The sequence below is a fragment of the Coptis chinensis genome, chromosome 4, assembly GCF_015680905.1.
Source record: "Coptis chinensis isolate HL-2020 chromosome 4, ASM1568090v1, whole genome shotgun sequence".
Classification (NCBI taxonomy): Eukaryota; Viridiplantae; Streptophyta; class Magnoliopsida; order Ranunculales; family Ranunculaceae; genus Coptis; species Coptis chinensis.
This window is the reverse complement of record NC_141459.1, coordinates 100,552,495-100,566,852: the sequence shown is the minus strand read 5'-3', so window position 1 is coordinate 100,566,852 and position 14,358 is coordinate 100,552,495. Positions and strand designations below refer to the sequence as shown.

Genomic DNA, 14,358 nt, shown 5'->3' with positions numbered 1-14,358 from the left:
TTGTTTCACATTGACGATAGTAGTCAATCTTGCATTGTCGATAATATTATTAAAGTACCGTATGACATTCTCATTGCATAATAGGGTCACCATTCACTGTCCAATTTAACATCTAAGCCCTTCCCTGTTTTGTCTGCTTATGGTGATGAGTTGAATTACATCCATCAATCATCCGTGTATTCCAAGGAGAAGAACAAGCATACTACTTATTTGACTATGTTGCCAATGACTCAAGGAATTTAAATCATCAAGAATTTCTTAATTCTATATCTACATCGCGTTTACTACTACACAAGTTGGCTCTAAAATTATAAGGATAATTTTCGGCTGAGTGGTTTCAGATTGTAGACTGGATGGAACGACTTGCTTTGCAGAACTTAAAATCCCTTTTTTCAAAGGAGGCAAGTTGATTTAATGAAATATGAAGCTGAGCCTGGTCCAGTGATGAATATTTTCAGAAATATTAGCATGCATTTTGTAGTTGGCGAATTCCCACTTGCACGGCCATCTAACACTTACAATATGTGTGACAGGCCATTGATATCATCACTGCAAACGCTGGGGACTTGGGGCGCTAGAGCCTTGATTTGATCAGGACAAAACCCTTTGCCACTTTCTTGGAAAGTTTCTGCCATGGAGAATTCTGACCAGCACAATACCACTTTAGATGAGGTAAAGATGACATCATGTGTATGCTTTTCTTAATTGTTGTGCTGATTACTATTTTTCCTTTTTGCATTTACATTTGAATATAAATCCTACTTACAACAGTGATCCTTATATGCTTTATCTTTGGCTATTAAGCCACTGATAGAAGCAGACTACTCTGTCGTGTTTCCCAACCAAATGTTATGTATATTGATATTCTAACTGAATATGTTATATTATATGTCTGTACATAATTAAAAACAACACATATATACTAATATTGATTTACATTGCTGCTTTCAAGTCTATTATGATTACAAAGAAAGTTAATACATATCATATATCATACTAACCCTGTTACAGATTTATGATCGCAACTATAAGAAACCAAATGTAGGTCAAAATAACAGTTGCTCTGAGGGATTTATTTGCCGGTACAAATTGAACTGCCAGGTCCAATGAAAACTACTGGTAGCATCAAGAACAAAGACGACTGCTATTACTACTGGTACATTACCCTTTTTCACCATTGTTGCTCAGTTAATTTCCCCCATAAATTGTGCATGCTAACCTCATATTACTCATATTGTAGATACCAAATAAGGGAACCATCAGATTGTTTCTGTCTCAGATCGACAACTATACATGTACATACATATTCATCTTTAAAACAAAGCCTTGATGTTCTTAGCATAACCCAATTGCACAAGAAAGGGGCAGTATTGCGTCCAAAGTCACTTCTTATATTGCTTCATGAATTAAGATAAGGTATTTGTTCTTTATAATCTTCAAATTATTAGTTAACGAACAATATAGTACAATACTCAATGGATGTTTCTGTTTCAATTTTATTCATTAATTGTATCCCACTTTAAAATCTTGAGTAGAGAGAAATTAGTGGCCACCAAAATTAGCAGCCTAACTGAGGAGAAGTGCCGCCTCCTTCTGCATTACACCAAATTTAGAAATCTTTTACTTTCAGTCTGTGATGATAACATATACCAATTTTGTTGTTTCGTCACATCAAAAAGTTACCTCTCACCATCAGAACCTCAACTATTGTATTTGATGAATAGCTCACTATTTTTCCCCATTCCCTTCTAATGAAAATTTGAACTATCACTTTGCACCATTCGTTAACTCTTTATTCCAAATAAACCCTGTTGTGCTTCCTCTTAAACTTTATTCTTACTTACTCTCATTCTAAGTTAAATATAGTATTAGCTTTTTAACTTTCTTGAAAGTATATACTTATTCATTTCTGCGGATCCCGATTACAAGAACAAATCGTAGAACGCCTCATATATTATTAATTTTTAACTTATTGTCATATAGGTAAAATATGAAGAGGTGAATCTGATCACCAAGGGTGGTAAGTATGGATGGCCTGTTTATGAGGGCTATTCCCTATATAAAGTTCCTGTAGGAAATACTTCCATTAGCTCCTCGAGTTTCATCTCATCTATATTGGTATATAGCCACTCTAATGTAAATAAGAACGAACCATCTGCATCAATTACTGGTGATTATTTCTATAGATCCTTGACTGATCCATGCATGAATGGAAGGTGAGTTTAGTACTCTTTATATACTCCCTTTCAAATATACAGTCACAAAATTAGTGGTATCTGTTACTAACAACATTAATGTATGGATTACCAGGTACATATATGCAGATTTATACGCAAAATATATGTGGGCTGCTGCTGCCATGTCTCAGGTTTGTTGGGCCCTCCTTATCTTAATTTACTTTAATAGTTTTGATTGTGTTAAAAATGTGTTATTTTTGTGGAATTGAATGGAGAGAGGCAACGGGGCTTTAGGTTATGTTGTTTTTATGCATTTTTTTTATATAGTTTTGGGATACTGTTATAGTGTTTCATCTGACTTGAAACATGCGACCCAGGATAGATCCATTCTTCTTAGCCCTGCTGGTTCACATTATATTCGTGCCACATATAACATTGTCGAAGAGTTGAATGATTTGTTGGGAGTAAATATAGACTGATTTTGGAAAGCGACCAGCCATAGAAAACAATCTTGAATAAAAAATATAGACCCCGATTGATCATCACATTGGTTCTTGCAATATTCCAGCAATTTACAGGGATGAATGTCATTATCTTCTATGAGCCAATCATTCCCAAAGTGCTTGGGTTTCGAACCAATGCATCTCTTACTTTTGCAAACATGCCTACAGCTATATAAGCTTCACTGCCTTTTTGTGCTTTATTTCTTTGGTGAAGTCTCCTATGTAATTCAACCTCATTATTTTATCAGTTAGTTTTTTTGTATCTAGCTAGATTTATTCTTATTTGCGCGCATCCCTCTATCGTATTGTCATCAAGTATTTGAAATTCATTTTCAAAAAATATGTCTATCTTCTGAATATTGTCAGAGAATACAAAGAGGAGTTCACTTTGTAGAAAGGAAAGATGCGAAACGAACGTTACATTGTCGGCATGGATTTGGCTAGATTTTGCAACATGTCAAGGATCAACATTGACTGATGTTGGAGATGCGCTCTCTGCTATGTACATTCCGTGTAATGAATATGGCTCTAAGGTTATTAATCCCCTCCAAATTGTATGTGGAGCTGCCCACACTATAATTGTTGCTCACAGTGGGTATGGGCTTTGGGCATCGGGAACAGGCAGGCGTGGTGGTCTTGGAAGTGATAATCTAGCTAATAGTTATGCTCCCTGCAATGTGTTGTGGCTAACAGTAGCTAAGGATTTCCAGGATGCTTTGGACTTTGCTGGTGAAGAGACAAGCATACAAGATGAAGAACGACCACGGTTGCCAGAGATAGATAAAAAATTATCTTTCCCCATGGAAGAGATTTATCTTCAATCCAATTTCACTCTAACTGAGTGCTATGCTAGCATACTACATAACTCTATAATGTTTCTTTGTGACTCTACAACAGGAAGTGTGTTCGTTGTGTGTTTTTTTCCACGTGATCCTAAAGAAATTTGTCAAGATATTATTTTCTTTAACTGTGTTGTGTTTGTTTTTTTTAAATCTTATTCAGACTGTTTTTTATATGGACTGCTTCTCCTTAATTTATTTGGTTACCAGTTGCGTCAGTTCGACTTACAGAGAATTTTGAAGGATCAGACTTCCTGACGTTATCAGACTGTTTTTTATATGGACTGCTTCTCCTTAATTTATTTGGTTACCAGTTGCGTCAGTTCGACTTACAGAGAATTTTCAAGGATAAGACTTCCTGACGTGCTCAAACCCATAGCATCAGCACTATCTCCACATTTAGCATACCTGTAAATGATTGAACCCATAGCATCAGCGCTATATCCACATTGGCTAAGACGTTATGTCCTGAATTAGGTTCAAAAGGCACTATCGCTCATGACGACTTGCGAGTGTCAACTCTTAAAACTCAGATATCTTTATTGTTGGACTATATGAACCAGGATATTCTTTTGTTAGGTGGTGTTATGCAGAAGGCTCAAGAGATTTATTGGACTCAATTCAAAGTGGATATAACAAATTGCTTGACATTGTCATCGCTATCAATGATGATATTTCGTATTTTGTATTACAATCCACGTACTTTCCCTATCCATATAGCAAGTAAGAACGAAGCTGGATTCATTCGTTGTGGTTACTACGGTGGTCATTCTTATGTGTATAAGCCATTAGGTTACAATTTGAACTACTATGACGTTAACTCCTTATATCCATATATAATGAAAACTTATCCTATGTAGTGTGGTGAACCACTCTAGCATAGTAATTTAAAAGGTTGCTAACTAATCATGTTGGGCCCAGAGTATCAGTTTCGTGTTTTCTGCCTCCGCGTATACTCTTCATTGGTTATTCTGATTTGATTTTTTCTCAATAATACTCTGTTTCGATTAATTGTCAATTCACCCTATTTCAATACCTATTATTCATAGTTTTCACAAAACACTGATTTACTACTTTAGTTTGTGACGGCATCCTAAAACAACGCCAAAGACTTGATAACTGAAGCTATTACATAATACCATAAACAAATAGTACTTATCAGCATGTCATTTCGATTTGGATTTTTTGCAAACTCGAAACTGAAAATAGCTCTATATAAAGAAATAACTAATAACCCTGCATACAAACTCCCACAGGTCTAATAGAGTTTAAAGGCATAATTAACTCAAAAATCTACTGCCAAACAACACAATCTTTATCTCCATAAATACTATACATATTACAATTCTAAAAAAAAAAAAGACATCCAAACACCAAAAAACTAACACCAACTTTCTAAAACTAACGGAACAACGGTTAGTGTTTCTTAACAATATCCACAATTAGATCAGCAACCACCATATATGCTTCAACCTTGCCCTTTCCTATCCATTTTATTTCTGATGCAGACCAACTACTCAACCTGTTAAATAAAACATATAATATTCCATTCAGCTAAAATAGAAATTAAGAGGAAAAAAAATAAACGGCAAATAGGTAATATAAAAGAAAAATTACCTATCAACAACTTTTATTGCTAAATACTTCTTTTTTTTTTTAGCATCCACATTCCAACCACTTGAAGTTCCTTCATCATAAAATTCTTGAATGCTCTTCATTTTAAGACGAGGACAAACAGCCTCTTCATCAGATTCATCCAAATTAATATATTTCGTAAGAACTTCAACCAAAAATTCCATACAGTTCAAAAAAGTTAATCCTTCAAAGTTTTTCTCATAATACTCGACTAGATTATCCATTTCATTATTTATCCAGAACATCTTTATAGCATCTGACGAACACCTAACACTTCACAAAAAAAAAAAAAAAAAAAAAAAAATAAATAAATAAATAAATAAAAAATCACACACAAAAATCAAATTAATAACATTATAAGTAATTAAATTACAAAAAAAATAAATAAATAAATAAAAAATAAAAACTTACTCATCTAATATGTTCCTCATCCTCATAACCGCCTTTTGAGTTTCACTATTTGCATAAACATTAGACCCACCACGGTGTATACAACGCCTCTTCTGCTTGATTTTTTAAATCAGATATTCAAAAAAACTGAAAACAGTAATACACTCATAATTATATTGAACATGCGATTCTGCTGACCATTTGTCTTTTGGACAACAAAAAAAATTACGAAATTTACACGAACAATCTCTACAAAACATAAAAAATTAAAAAAAAAAAAATAGACAAAAAAATTAGTAATTATAACAAAAATAAACATTTAAACATAAAAATAAATGGATACTAATACAAAAATAACTCAACTTACACTTCCATTTTGATAGAATTCCAAAATAACCTGAAAAAAAATACACTACATTCAGTATATCATGTAACAACATACACACATACATTTAGTTTTTTTCACTAGAGTAATTTGACCAGTTGTTGATTAAAAATGGGAAAGTCATTAGTTGGGTTTGTAAATGATGGACATAAAGTAAATGGTAATGTAGTTATGACGACGAGATTATTAGAAAATTGTTGAAAGGGTAGTTTTGTCTTTGATATTCAATCTTATAAGTTTAAGAGGAGTGTGTCTGCGAAGAGAGATTTTCCTAGAGGGTCTAGGCGATTTGCAGTGCGGTTTGGTGAAAATTTGAATGGGAATGGATACATTGAAAAATTGGAAGTGAAGGAAGAAGGTTTACCTGTAACTTCTTTGGAGAAATTGGAACTAATGGTCTGTGGATACACTGATGGTATCGGGAAAACCTATAAACTGACGATAATATAGACTCCCAACAAAACAATGATATTAATTTCTCCGCTTATTACCTATACAGATGCCAGTCAAAATTCATAAAATTTTTAACACCTAATTAAATTAACAACACGTGGTCGATACCTACTATTATTTGGATTTGACTAAAGCAAATGGTCAACTAAGGAAAAGCTTCTATCTAATGGGCTTTACTTGGGCTTTTCAAAAAAAAAAAAAAAATGTCGAGAAAACAGATGGATAGTGTGGGGGGTGGAGTCACAAAATGAACTACTTCATTCTTCCCAAAAATCATATCGACAAAATAAGGTACCATATAACATTCTAATTCCATAGAAAGCTAACCATTCACTGTCCACTTGAATATCTCTGCTGGTTCCTACTTTGTCTGAGCATGGTCACGAGTTAATAATAGTCAGGAGTCGCATTACATCGCTCACTTATTTCACTCTGTTGCTAATGACTTAAGCCATTTCTATCATCAACAATTTCTTAATTCATATCTACATCCGATCTGCCACAACCACTTTGCGAGTCTTCCTTGGATTTGAAGCTGAAATGGTAAGTAATATATAGATATTGCTGTTACTTGAAAACTTTCATTCATATTTAATTTTTGTGTTGTCTAATTAGTCGACGTAATGGATTTCAGAATTCAAAAGACTGCTTAATAGATGTCAGTAAACAAAATATAATTGAAAGATAGCGAAAGGGACCTCATGCCCTTGATCTTATTCTTGGGCTATAATAGTCAGCACACGCCATGTACCTAAACAGGTCCATATGATTGCTCAACTTTAACCATATTTTTTAGTATGAAATTTGAAGCTCTAATGGTCGGTGCTGACTGTTATAGTTTAGCCTGACACTTCTAACAATATCAATTTACTAATATATATAATTATTTTCGATTGTGTTGTTATTGAAGATGTAGTTGCTGCAGTTCAAGCTGTCAAAGCTGCACAACTGAGGTCAGTGTGTTTTTACTTTTGGTTTACAGTTTTTGTTGTGTTTTTCGTCTTGAAATCAGATCGTGTAGGTGACATGTGCATGCTATCAATATTTTACCTAAAATGCATATCCTGTCATACTATATGCCTATGTATCCCCAATTCCTTCTCAAGAAAGTGTCTTCTCCAATGTAGAGGGAATTGTTGTGGTTGCTATACTAACTAAAAACCTTATTGTTATTACTTCCCTATTATCTTCTTAACACATTTACTTTTACCTATACTTTTGTGTAAATTAAAGTCGAAAATCAGCTACGGCACTGTTCAATTGATCACAAGGAACTTCTTCACATTAACACCAGATTTGTTACCATTTGTACCCAGTGAAAAGGCTACAAAAGTAGTCGTCTTTCTTCTTATGCACCCTTTTATCTCTATCAACTCTTCCCTCATTCACTTTCTCTTAAAAGCTACATGCCAAAAAAATTTATATATATAAATAAAATAGAGATCTCTAATTCTTTCTCTACTGTTGATTACTTCTCTTTAGATATTTCGTTATATTTTTTTCTTTTTTAGTTTCTTACAATTTTGCAGCGATCACACCAAATTTCATTTAACCCATTCAACAATTTATCTATTAGAGGAATTGGCTTTCTTTTTTTTGTTTCCTTATCAAGCCTGAATGATCATAATTTGAATGCGAGCCTTTTGAAAGCCTTCTCAAGATTTACTACTTTCTTTTTTAGAAGCGTCAAAATAGCTTTCGGGTTTTACTTGCAAACTGTAGTATCTAAAAATGTTTTCTATTTTTTTTCCCCCAATTTTTTGTTTTTTAATTCTATTTTCTGATAACTACGTGAGATTTGCGACGGTGAACTTCCTGTTTTTTTGTTGGTTTGTTTGGTAGTTAAGGTTTAGTGTATACAATATTACTTCTGAAGAGGACTTTCCTGCTCTTTGTAAAAAATATATTTGTATGCTATTTTATTTTAGCTATAAACTTTGGTTTTCCGTTGTTGGAATAGAGTAAGAAGTTCAAGGTAATAACAATTCCATTTCAAAAAAAATAATGAATTTTAACGTAGATTGAATGCATATAGATCTAAATGTTAATGATGTAAGTTTTTACTTCATAATTTTAGCACTATACATTCCAAGCTAATTGCTTATTATTTTATTAGAGGTTACTTTACTTATGTTTTAAACAACTTGGGAACCTTACCAACTAGGGTCTCTTAGTTTAAACTCTCTTTGTGACATACACACCTTAGGGGTCTATTCTTTTGTGTAGTTTTTCTCTTTGAACTTTGTCATAACATAAACCAAGTAAAGATGGAAAGAGTTGAAACTTCTATGCACAGTTTCTGGAAACATGCATAATACGTTTCATGCTGCATAACTAGCGACATTAAAAAGTCACATAACTACACAAATAGGTTATCTATAGTTTGTTACATTGTGTTACATATATGCTTACGCGACTGACTGTACTTAGATTAAGATGGTACACATTATGTTGCATAACTTTGAAAAAAAAAATGAAATGGTTATGAGTATTTTATTATACAACACTTAAGCTTTATTTGCCTATCTTTTCTATAATAGTAGGACTATACATCTTTACTAGACTTTAGTTCTAACTTTTTGTATAAGACCTTCCCTTTCAACTCAGTCATTTTGGAAGCATGCTTCTTTTCACATATAGCGATCGGCCGACCGAGACTTAAGTCTATATTGTGCTTGGTAAATAGCTACTAGGTATAGACAACTCAATCTTTCTTTATGAATTTTTCTGGAATGATCTTAATGTTTTATTATTTGTTTATTAAAGGATGGGTTGAATAGGGAAATGATTATTGACTTTATGATATGTTTTATAGGGTACTTACCTATTGTAAAACGGAATAAGCAGGATAATGGGTACAAACCTGAAAGGCATCGAACAAGCACAAATACGAGGTATATAAAAAAAAATCTGCATTAATGGGTTTAGAAAATGTTTAATTAATGTGATTAAAATTTGATTGCAATATATGCTATTACCTCAAATTTTCAAAATCGAATTTATGCTTTTATATGCTTTAAGTAATTGGATTGTTTTTTTTTAATGATGCATAATGTCCAAAGTACAATTGTTTTTTTCCCTAACTATTCCAATTTCCGCACTATCTTATTGTTCACTAACAGTCTAGGCACTGCATGGTTAATATAGTAGGCACTAAACAGGGCTACATAATATGTTTTTACACTCTTCATCCCTTTCAGTAACAAATTATACTTAATTTTCTTGCTTCCTTCATTTTTTCGGGAACAAGTCGCCCTTCCTTCTAATAATAGCCAAAAGCGAGTAGGAAAGGCAGCTACTAACAAAAGACAGTCACTGAGTTTCTACCGTTAAACTTGAGTACACTAACCAACCAAGGGGGTGGCGTAATTCAAAAACATCAACTGTTTAAAGAATCGTTACTTTGCTTATCAAACTGTCTCACATATATTGTTACAACCTTCTTTTTCATCATTTTCAATATAACAAGAGGAGAATCGACTTTAGGAGTTTTAAAGCTAACAATTTCGTTTCTTAATTCTAAGTTTTTAAGAGCATGCATTCTTTAATTAAATCCAAACAAGGGTTTAGAGAACTCTTCTTTCATTCTCTATTATCGTCGTCTATTTGGTATTTTTTTTTTCACAATCATTATCGTTGTTGTTATCCTCTTCTTTAAACCAAATAGTACAACATATTTCATAAAATTAATTGCGGACTATTTTAAAAAATCCCAATATACTTTGAATATAAAGCCATGTGATTGCTCAGCACCTGAGGAACAGACTTACAGAAGTTACTCTATCAAACTTAAATAGTTATCTGGGGTAGAAAATTGATACGTTACTAAAAAGTATTAGATATCATGCTTTGTCCAATAATGATCACGAGTCCGATTACATTGCTTTCACCATCCCTCTGTTCCCAGGAGAAAACCAAACATATTACTTATTTCAATATGTTACCAATGACTAAAGGCATTTATATGATCAAAAATTGCTTAATTTTATATCTACAGCTGGTCTGCCACCACCACTTTGCGAGTCTCCGTTGGAGATAGATTTGAAGCTTAAATAGTAAGTAATATATCGATATTGCTTTTATTTGAAAACTTTCAATTCATTCCTATTTAATTGTGTTTTTGTCTACTTAGGCCGCGTAATGGATTGCAGCATTCAAATGACTGATTGATAGACGTCAGTGAACAAAGTATAGTTGAAAGATAGCGAAAGAGAACTCATGCCCTTCATCTTATTCTTGGGATATAATGGCCATTAAATACCCTGTACGCAAACAACTCCAAATAATGAAAGTGGATGAATATCAACTTATGAAAGTAATCACAATAATCTGCTCACTCCAGCAGCCTATGACATTAATACTTTTTGTTATTTTGTTCATTCTATTTCAATATGTAAACTTCACCAGGAAACTACTAAGTAGTGCATTACTATTGTTTTCCCTAAAATTTTATTACTTTAGTCACTTCAGTTGGATTGCCTTTTCATTATGTCAACTCCAGGAGACAACTAACAGCTAATGCATTAATGTTGCTTTCATTTAACTTTTGTTACTCTACTATAACTTCAGTTCAATTCACTTTTCCTATTTTAGCTTCACATGCTTAAGACGACCTCCACAATATTAGAATGTCAAAAATAGCTTGACGGAATTTTTCCAGAGGCAGTGTCCACACGCATATCATATGGAAAGAGAGAGGTTATACGATTAATTTTCACCACTCATCGGTAGTTCAGCACAACCTGTTAGCTTTGCACTTACAAATAGGCAATATTCAGCAAAAAGTTAACTCTGCTAACCCAAATTAGAAGTGGTCTAATTTGTTATCCATTTAAGATGATAGCTACCTTCAACTGGGCCACATTAGCGCATCACTATTTCGTATTTTATTTAACAGACAAGCATCTATTATGTAGACTTTAGCCAGCAGTGTTCAGCTCAAAAAAAGTGTTGTGTTACTCTTCCTTCCATAGTACTCACCTCTGCAAAAGTACCAGGTTAACCGAAAAAATTAATCTGAAAAATGAATCTTCAAACTCTTGAAATTCTCTATTAGTAACCATGATTTAACAAACAAATTCATACCAAACAAATACTCGAGTAAATTCATACCAAACAAATGAAGAACCTATGGTTTTTCAACTCCAATCGAAATCGTCGTTAACTCCCATCTCTTGCTTCTACGTCAGTTAGCCACAGATTGTGAACGTCGAATAGTACCTTCATTTATAACGGTACAACCACCAAATAAAACAATCACTAAACAGTTGAAGAAACTCTACATACCAAACTTCACCTCAATTATTTAAAAAAATCAAAATAATTACTACATAGCTTCCACAACTAACTGTTACACCCACAAAAACAAAAAAACATTGATAAAGTATGCACCTTCCCCATACAGTTTCACACTTAATACATAATAAACCATGTCTTAACCTAAGTCATTCTAATAATTAAATACTTACAAGCAAATTAACACCACACACCTCTTGAACAAAAACAAATTTCTACTTCTCAATATTTTTCTCATTATAAAAACACTAACTCCATTATTATATATAATTTTATACCTCTTCAATCATCTTGATTATCTGAATAAAACCATCTCCTGTTCATGTGCCTTTCTCTGCTACATTGTAACATTTCAATGTTCAAAACAACATTGTCAGTACCTTTTTTTTTTGTACCCAGATATTTTGAACAGATTAGGACATTAACAACAAATATGCCCCAAACTTAAGCACTTGACAATTCGATAAAATTGACTTTGGTGAAATACAAGCGACCTGTGTTTAAACACTTAAAAGTAATACTAAGTACTAAATTCACCACAAGTCGATTTCATCATAAAAAATCAACTTTTATGAGAGAATAGATCATTATAACAAAATACTTTCCTTCTAAATATATAATTAAACCCATAACAGCATCTAACCATGTTAAGTCGTTTTATATTTTATATTATTCTTTTATATTGAAAATAAATAGTTTCAAACTCAAGGAAAAAAAATCTAACAATATAAATAAACTGATATCATTTTGTTGCATCTAATATCGTATGCCTATAAATAGGCATTCATATATATATCCAAAAGTATAAAACATTAGTTGGAACCTGCCTTAGTTAACTCTCCTAACTATTTAAATCTACGAGACAAACGAATTATTCTATAAAGCATGTTAATCCAAACCAAAAGAAATGTCCAGAATACGTGTCAAGTAAATACACCAAATTGATACACGCTCACACTTCCTTCTTGCTCCAAGTATAAAGCATTAGTTGAAACCTTCCTTAGTTAAAAGCTACGAGACAAACAAAGCATTGTATAAACCATAACATGCATGAGTCCACCCGTCACTTCTTGCTCCACATGTCACGTTGTTCTATTCTCACATTGTCTATAGAAATGATGTTGGCAACCATATATCTTTCCCTCCCTCTTCCCACCTGACAATCTAACAACTTTATCCCATTTCACACTACCCCAAATTTCATGCGTACCCACTCCCCCATATATTCATTATATTGACACATCACCTTATCTATAATTTTACCTTACCCATTTCCCTCACATATCTACACATCACCATAAACCCACGTTTATACACCTGATCATATATCCTACCTACTAACCTATTTGCCTTACATTCACAGGCTTTTTACAATTTCAATGAAGCGGCTCAATTTATCCTTTTCATTCTAAACATATTTAGGTGGCTCTATATATATCTACGTATAGTTTAACGCAGTCTCAAGGATACCATACAATATCAAACATAACAATATAACTCACTCTAAATAAGATCACAATCACATATTCATCCCAAACTTCCTACCTTTCAATCTTTCTCATTATTACCAGAATGTCTTATGCTCACCATCACTGTGTTAATGATATTATTGGTAATGGCAATTGGAAAATAGTTGTACGAGTTGCTCGAATTTGGGAAACAACAGACTATACAACAGATCAATTCAAGAGTTTCGACATGCTACTATTTGATGAACATGTACATATATAATTCGTTTTATTATTTATTCACATTAAACCTATTAAACAACTTAATTATGATTAACATTAATATCTTACTTTAACCCATTTGTTATTTTTCTTACCAATATCAGGGCCACATAATACACGCAAAAATCCCGTTAAGCGTTGAAACAAAGTTCAGACATCAAATCGAAGAAAATCGCATTTACTATATCGAAGGGTTCACTCCTTATAGAGCAGTTAATTCCCGTAATTTAATTGCTGGAGAATGGATTATATACTTCAAATAGACTACAAAAATTAAACCTCAAAATACAGATAATCTTCCATTTCCAGAATATGCTTTCTCATTCATCCCTTTCTCTGATATACCAAACCAGTTCAATACCAGACATCTAATAGGTCATCAAATATATAATTGATTTCAGCTAAGCTTTTATATTTTTTTATACATCAAAATATAATCTAAAAATTTTGATGTCTTTTTTACAGATGTAGTTGGACGAATCTACAGGTGGAACCAAGCAAGATCGATCAAGAAAAATAATGGGCGTGATACCGTTATTAAAGAAATTGAACTTCTAAATGAAGAGTAAGTTAACTAATAATACTAATATTACTAACAATTTTTCACTTGCGTTTTCTAAATTCATATAGTAACAAAGTTTTTACATGTAGGGGCTATCTGTTAAAAGTTACTCTTTGGGGCAATGCAGCCAAACAACTCGATCGCCACAAAATCTGGAAAAATTCAAATAAATCGATTCTCACTGTTGCTTCTACAACTCTTAAATATGATAATGGTACTGTCATATATAATCAAATTATTATTATTTTATATATCTACTTTATATATCATAATATATTTTGTACCATCTTTTAAAAATAATATCATCTTTTATATACGACAGGTGAATATGTACTATCCTCTACATCAGCAACAAAGTTATATCTTAATTTAGACATTCCAGAAGTTGC

General features: G+C 32.6%; 1 protein-coding gene and 2 long non-coding RNA genes across 3 annotated transcripts; 2 read left to right on the top strand and 1 right to left on the bottom strand.

The window, feature by feature from the left end:
- The first annotated feature begins 633 nt into the window (after positions 1-633).
- Positions 634-3,207, top strand: LOC147506254 (HIPL1 protein-like). Its single transcript, XM_086605722.1, has 4 exons — positions 634-672; positions 1,984-2,216; positions 2,311-2,368; positions 3,047-3,207. The coding sequence occupies exons 1-4, from the start codon at positions 634-636 to the stop codon at positions 3,122-3,124; spliced, it is 408 nt and encodes a 135-aa protein (XP_086461848.1). The 3' UTR covers positions 3,125-3,207.
- A 3,408-nt stretch (positions 3,208-6,615) lies between these two features.
- On the top strand, positions 6,616-10,829 carry LOC147506253 (uncharacterized). The gene is made up of 5 exons (XR_015220768.1): positions 6,616-6,925; positions 7,293-7,335; positions 9,198-9,276; positions 10,380-10,437; positions 10,515-10,829. It is a non-coding gene; the product is annotated as an uncharacterized LOC147506253 (long non-coding RNA).
- A 220-nt stretch (positions 10,830-11,049) lies between these two features.
- Positions 11,050-12,390, bottom strand: LOC147506252 (uncharacterized). Its single transcript, XR_015220767.1, has 3 exons — positions 11,956-12,390; positions 11,495-11,602; positions 11,050-11,364 (listed from the first exon to the last, which is right to left on the bottom strand). It is a non-coding gene; the product is annotated as an uncharacterized LOC147506252 (long non-coding RNA).
- Between the last annotated feature and the right edge of the window lie 1,968 nt (positions 12,391-14,358).